Source organism: Carex rostrata, chromosome 9 (assembly GCF_964058835.1).
Source record: "Carex rostrata chromosome 9, lpCarRost1.2, whole genome shotgun sequence".
NCBI classification, from domain to species: domain Eukaryota; kingdom Viridiplantae; phylum Streptophyta; class Magnoliopsida; order Poales; family Cyperaceae; genus Carex; species Carex rostrata.
This window is the reverse complement of record NC_135926.1, coordinates 2014015-2021505: the sequence shown is the minus strand read 5'-3', so window position 1 is coordinate 2021505 and position 7491 is coordinate 2014015. Positions and strand designations below refer to the sequence as shown.

Sequence of the window (7491 nt, the reverse complement as noted above, 5' to 3'; positions counted from 1 at the left end):
TCCCCAGATAGCTACTTACTAACAATTAATTTAATTTGTGAATTAAATGATTATATTGCAGCCTGTAACTTCTGAGCCAATTTCACCTTTTCTCTTGTTTCTTGATCACTGTAACATTCATCATTGGTATCGTGGCCATGGTTTATAGACATTTTTCTCTTCTAAAATTAAATTATAAATTAGAAATATGTTAAGAAGATAAAACCATTAACAAGAGCTTTTATTTTTATTTTATTTTGTTTATCCAGACACCCCCTGCAAATCTTGAAAATTGTAATCTAGCCTCGTTTTGACCAGACCTTGTCAAAGCATCATGCTAATTCACTTAAATCTTTGGTGTTCTATAAGATATGAGTACGATCAAAAAATATATTATGAGGGCAAGCATCAGGCTACTAAAGGGAAAAATAAAATAATTGCAGAGGTACTAGATTTCAAAAAAAAAAAAAAAAATAGTCGCTTCCAAAGTTATATTTGACTATTTTTATAGGCAAAATAATTAAAAATTAAATTGTACAGGAAACATTTCTAAACATCCTCTCATCTTGTTAGTAACCTTTTTTTTTTAAATAAAAGCTCTCACAAAGTTTGGCATTTTTTTATGCTTTGTCTTTGCGAAATTAAACTTATGTCATACAAAGACAATATTCATAACTGTCTGTACTGGACCTGTGGTTCCTAAAATATTTATTACTAACTATTATTTTTTTATTTTGTATCGATATTTAACTTATAAATAGTAGAAATGTCCTCCAGAAATGTCAGTTGGAGGATTATTTTTTCACATCAATAACTCTTTTGTTGACCCCAGGCAAGGTGGATTTAAGGCTTAGTTAAAAATGACTAAGCCACTCCTATGATTTCAAAATTTTAATTATACATATAGGAATTTAATTGACTTTCATCTTTTTTTTTTTTTTTTTTTTAATTTTCTATATAGTCTAGCCATTATTGATAAATGACAAATGTTTAGTTGTAACCTAGTAGTTAGAGCTTTATTTTATGGTTGAGAGATTTTTGATTAAAATTTCAATCACTGTAATTGTTCATTTTAATTTTTAGTCACCCTATCAAAATTTTTTAGTTCCGCGCCTGACCTCAGGAGCTTTTTATTATATTAAATATTCAAATCAAGGGAATACAAGCTGTGACTTGTGCTTCCTGTTATCATTTTGTTTCCTGCCTTTTATCCAACTAATTAATTAAGAAAATTGTAATTTGCTCTCCAAGACTTCAACCCATACGTGCGGGAGAAGGGTGAGTATATAGTATATACACCATGCGAGAACTATTGGATCTACTTGTGACAAAATAGTAGTAGTTTCTGATAACCTAGTTATGAGAATCTTAAAGAAGTTCACTCAACAACTAGTTTTTGAATAGTTCTCGTATTTGCTGTAACAACTACATTATTTTTGTTCTTCTATTTGTATTTTAAAATGGGACTACGGTACTTTACCCATTTTTTATCATCAACAACTAGTTTTTGAATAGTTCACTCATGAGTACCCACACGGGCCACACCACACTCCCCATATTTGCAATTGGTAAGTTGTACCGCGCGCGCTCTTTTATTGCTCTTCAACTTGGCCAAGCCGCAGACGTCATACGCCTATAATTAGTATCCAGCACACCTTCTAAATACTGTGCGCGCTAATTGACAGGGAGCAACTGAATAGCAGTAAAAAATACAACATTATATGGAATTATATGGTAAAAACATTATATGCTGTTATCCAGCACACCTTCGTTATTATAGTCTTACAATGACGTAATAGCCGTAAAAATACAGCATATTCATTTTTTCTTTATTATTTTTGTTTTATTGAGGAGGCTCAATATATATTCCCCAAACATAAACTCTTTCTCAACTTGATACTATGCAATTAAATATGATATCTCGAGTCTTGACTCTTGACCATTATTTGGGTGCCCTGTCGGCTGTATTCAGTCAGGACGGGTAATAATTGGCAACATAAAGGACATTCTCTGACAATATATAACTGGAGATGATCAGTATTCCCTTAGCAAATATTACGCGTTAATCACTTTATCTTCCAGGATACAAATTCTCAGTTATAACACTAGGTTTTTCCTTCAAAGTATCCTCTGTTTCACATTCTTCCTTCCTTCCTTCCTTTTCCTCTCAAATATGGAGAGGGGATACAACACAGTCTCTTCTCTCAACTCAAGGAGCCCAGTGAGAGGGCTAGCAATGGTAGGAGAAGCTTTGACACCTCTAATGGAGTGCCCAAATGATGCCATGTGTGCAGCATCGACCGTACCAGAGACCCGCAAGGAACGATGGGCCCAGTGGATGAAATCTAGACTACCATGGTCCCACCCATCAGCATCACCTAGTTTTTCTGATCTTCGTTTACTGCTAAGCGTCATGGGGGCTCCACTCACGCCATTCGAAGTCAGCACTGCCGAACCATTCCCTCAATTCTCCCTTAAAAATGCCCCCATTGTAAGTACTAGTTAATATGTTTTTGACATATATTTTCCTTGCAGTTGTATTAACCAATGCATTAATTCAGTTTAGTTTGTTAATTTCTTTTTCTTTTCTTAACAGCAAGTTTCATCAGCTAAGTACATAATACAACAGTATATAGCTGCCGTGGGAGGTCTAAAGCATCTAAATTCAATCAACAACACATATGTATTGGGGAAGATAAGAATGGTAGCCTCAGAATTTGAAGCCGCTACAAAGGCAAAGAAGAATCGGGGCGGTGGGCCATCAGCGTCCGTGTCAGAGACAGGAGGTTTTGTTCTGTGGCAGATGAAACCTAGCATGTGGTGCATCGAGCTCGCCTTGGGAGGGAGCAAAATACGTGCCGGATCTAATGGTAGGATCGTATGGCGACAAACACCTTGGCTTGGGGCCCATGCTGCCAAGGGCTCCGTTCGACCCCTTCGTCGTGTCATTCAGGTATAATCAGAATTCAAGTACTCAGTTTATAACAGTACTGGTTTACATTTGATAAATTTAAGTAATTACACATTAAATGCTAAAAACAGTGACAGGCTGATAGCAGCATTGCATCACTGAATATTATATGGAATTCGATTGTTAATTTTATCCTAAAATAACTAAGCAACCAATAATTTAATTATTTATATATATTTTTTTTAACTAGGGGCTTGATCCATTGACCACAGCAACTATATTCACAAAAGCCAGGTGCATTGCAGAGAAGAACATCAATGGCGAGGATTGCTTCATCTTGAAGCTCTGTGCCAGTGATGAAAACTTAAAATCAAGAAGCAATGGTCCTGCAGAGCTCATACGCCACAATTTGCTAGGTTACTTCAGCCAACGTACCGGCCTGCTGATACAGATAGAAGATTCTCAGCTGTCACGAATCCAAGTGAACTGCCACAATGATGAATCCATTTACTGGGAGACAAATACCATTTCATTCCTGGAAGATTACCGCTCCGTCGAGGGTGTCATGATCGCACACTCAGGCCGCTCGATCGTGACTCTGTATCGGTTCGGTGAGACGGCCATGAGCCACACTCGGACCCGCATGGAGGAGGCTTGGACCATTGATGAGGTGGCATTCAATGTTCATGGACTTTCTCTTGACTGTTTCATTCCTCCTGCCGATATAAAATCCCATCCTTTTCCTGAAATGTGCCTACTACAGGCAAGCGAGAGGGGCAAATCAAATAACAGTTTGACCGGTGGTTGTGCGAAAGTGGCGGCTCTATAGAGGTCCGGTGACCACCACCATGCTGTTGACAGGATCTGTTGGAGTGCTGAATCATAGCTGATAGAATTTAATACTATGTTGAAGTTTATTATTATGCTAATTAATCAATGTTGTTATTTGTGTTTTCTAGTCCATTGACTTGGTGTGTGAGATTTAGGTTAAGGTACCGTATGTCATGTGTGGCTAAGCAATGTAAATAAGATCGTGTACAAATTGTAATAGTTCATAGTATTGTTTGATTGGTACTTTGGATCTGGATCCTTGTTTTTCTCTTTACAGCAATGTAGAAACACACCATGGGGTTCTCCCAGCTTTTTCCCATGTTGAACTGCTGCTCATGTACTTTTACATGTAGTCCTCTACTAATGGAAAAAATTGATAGTAATTGCTCTGTCTCCATTTTTCAAAAAGTCATTCAGAATAATTGATGAAGAATGAAATCAAAGGTCATAATAACAAAAAAAATTCAATAATAAAGGGTAATTATAGAAACTTGGCAACCCACTTGTAGGTAGGGACATTCAACTTTTTCTGTCATCATCTTGGTTGTATTGTGTCAGTATTTGATAAGGATAAAATGAATATCAAAGAATGATTAGAATGTAAGGCGGTTAACAAATCACAGAAAGTTCTTTTTTTCTGTCAAATGAAGGATTGCATCAAGAATGTGTAGCGTGGGAAACAAATGCATGCAAGTCTCTTTCTCTCTTCATGGGCTTAGTTGAGGTGTATAAATCAATCGAACCACCTTCCACTATGACCACGCTGAGATCACCATCTAATTTAGAAACCAAACCCCTCCTCCCCCCAGCCGGGTCTGGATCCCCTAAAGTAACTCTATCTTTGAGTTTTGAATTGAGACCGTCCGATTCAAATCCGTCGTTCAAAATTGCTTTGTGATTCGAGTTCATCTTTGGGAGGTGTGCGCTCCACCACAGATAGATTATCACGTATTTGAATCGGACGGTTCAGATTTAAAACTCAAAGATTGAGTTACTTCACTGGATCTGAACTCCCCCCAAACCCCCTCTCTCCTCCTTTTTGTTGTTGCGTGATATCATTTCTTAATTTCTGTTGCTTGACCAGGTCCCCACTTCATCCTTGAGGTTGAGTGCTGAATTGCTGATGTATTCACACTTCTTGGGCATGCAAACTGTACTATTTTTTTCTGCTTTTTATCGATTTGATTGATTTATTTGATTATTTTTATTTGGTGATCCTGTCACTGGAAGCGGGTCATGATGGATTGGTCGGTTTGGGTCTTGATAATTTTTTGGTATATATGAACAGTGAACAATTAGTTTACCAAGCCCAAAACGTAATTGGGCCTTTGAATGAGAATTCAGTGTTTGTAAATTAGTTATGGGGAATCTTCAGTTTTTTTTTTTTTTTTTTTTAATCTGATCAATTATTGTAGGCTCATGTAAACTCCAAACAATGTGGCATTATTGAAATAAATTGTTCACTTGAAGTAGTCTTCTTAGCAACCAAAACATGAACCATGAACCATGAACCTAGAGGAATTCGTATCTAAGATAACTCAAAACTATGGGTTTGGATCTGAACCGTCCGATCAAAATCCACACGTATATTAAAAGAGCACGTGAATTCTTTATCTGGGCTAGATTGATCTGAATTTTGATGGAACTATTGAGTTACCTTAGAGGATCCGGACCAATGTGCAAAATTAGACCCCACATGTTAGGAGAGAATTGCACCAGCACTAACTAGGCATTTTTCAATCATGTCAGGCAGGTCCATTTGGGCCCGGACCCAACAAATTAATCATTTTATTGTACTTTTGTCGTATTGGTACCCTAACAGTCAAAAGATAACCACAAGATTATAATAACTAGCCAAATATTATTCTATATTTGATTGATAAATTTCGTTGGAGATCACTAAATTTCTTTTTTTGTCACAAATTAGTTATTTCAATTTGATTTTTTTTAATTAAATTACTGAACTTTTTATTTATCTTAATCAAGTCACTATATAACTTTTTCGTTCAAAATACTAACGGAATATGTCTATTATGTTCAAAATATTAACAAAATATTCTTTTTCCATCCAAAATACTAGTGAAATTAGGGATGTTCAATAGGTTGGTTCGGTTAAAATTGAAGTAAAAAATGTCAAATCATTTTTTGTTTTTGTTATAAAAAATAGAACTGAACCGAACCGATTTAACATATCAACCGATTAAAACCCACCAAACAAATTTTGATTTATTCAGTTCAAACTGAAGTAAAACTATCGGTACCAAAAATATTGAAATGTGAGGATCATTCTAGCAAAATTGTTGAAACTAAAAACAAATTTGAAAATTTTGCACGATTGAATTCAAAACAGCAAAAATAATTTTCACCGGAAATTCAGATAATTAGTAAACAAGATCAAGGTTTTGCATCGGCAAAAATCGTAAATAAAAAATGTGAACAAATTATTAATAAAAGAGAGAAGGAAGCTTGACCTACTTCAAGGATTCGCGAGAGAAAGGGACTGGGAATTAGGATTTAGGGTTTTGCGACTTATTCAGTCGGGTCGGTTACATTTTGGTTTTCAGAAATTCTAAATCAAATCAAATTAGAAATCAAATAACATAAAAAATTGAACCGATTCAATCTATTTAATTCGAAAAACCGAACTATTTAGCTCAAATTTTTCTGTTTTGTTTAAAACTAAATAAACTAAACCATTTGAACATTCTTAAATAGAATGAGCATATTTTGTCCAAAATACTAACGGAATAAAAAAATATTATATTAGTATTTCGGATGAAAAAAAATATAGAGTGACTTGATTGGGACAAATGAAAAGTTAAGCGACTTGATTAAAATAAATCAAATTTGAGTAACTAATAAAAGACAGTTTAATGACGTCCGATGAAATTTATCCATGTTTGCATCTAAATATTTTCATCCAATCCTAAAATGTTGGGAATATTAGTGTGAAAACAAAATATGGTAAGTGTTAAGGATTCATTGTACATAGGGGTGTCAATGGTTACCTTTTTAACTGTTTACTCGATCCGTATCGTATTCGATAAGGCAATAGGTAAGTTTTTGGAATTGGGTTTTGTTTAAAGGGCTTTGGTTATAATTGGCCGTGGGGTATCCAGCTTAAATTTAGCTAGTTTAAAAATAAAGATTTAGTTAATCTACAATAATAAAAAAAAAAATCATTCTCAACATGTGTGATAATTGATAAAGCCTTTTGCATCAGAGAAAAAGCCCCATTTTTATTGTGCTATGTCAATTCTACGTGGCGTGATTCCATTGAGGATAATTGGAAATTAATCTGGAATTAATTATGTTCCGTAACTTTTGATGTGATTTTAATAGCTTAACAATTTAATCCTTAATCCTAATACAATTTGGTCACAAGCGCATGACCTTATCGCTTAGTAATTTGGGTATCGAACCACAGAGAGGTATTGCAAGTACTGGTTTACCGGTTTTCAGTAATCTAGACAAGCAGATATTGAGTGATTTTTTATAAACTGAATAAAAATGCTGGATGAATTAACTAGATGCAGAATGAATTATAAACTAATGCAGACTAAATTCCAGAAACTCAGCCTAAATTCCAGACAGAATGCAGATTGAATTATCTGAATGCAACAGAATGCAGATTGAACTCCAGAAACAGTAAATAACGAGAAAAATCAGAGAGAATGGATATCTAGGGTTATGGTTTCACTATGATACTTTTAATTATGTATTTCTAATTGTTTTTATAATATTTGGGTTGCAATTATTGAGGGGGTGTT

General features: G+C 35.0%; 1 protein-coding gene across 1 annotated transcript; it reads left to right on the top strand.

The window, feature by feature from the left end:
- The first annotated feature begins 1939 nt into the window (after positions 1 to 1939).
- On the top strand, positions 1940 to 3973 carry LOC144559036 (uncharacterized). Its single transcript, XM_078307952.1, has 3 exons — positions 1940 to 2470; positions 2576 to 2932; positions 3141 to 3973. Exons 1-3 carry the CDS (start codon positions 2153 to 2155, stop codon positions 3717 to 3719), a joined length of 1254 nt encoding a protein of 417 aa, XP_078164078.1. The 5' UTR covers positions 1940 to 2152; the 3' UTR covers positions 3720 to 3973.
- Positions 3974 to 7491: the final 3518 nt, after the last annotated feature.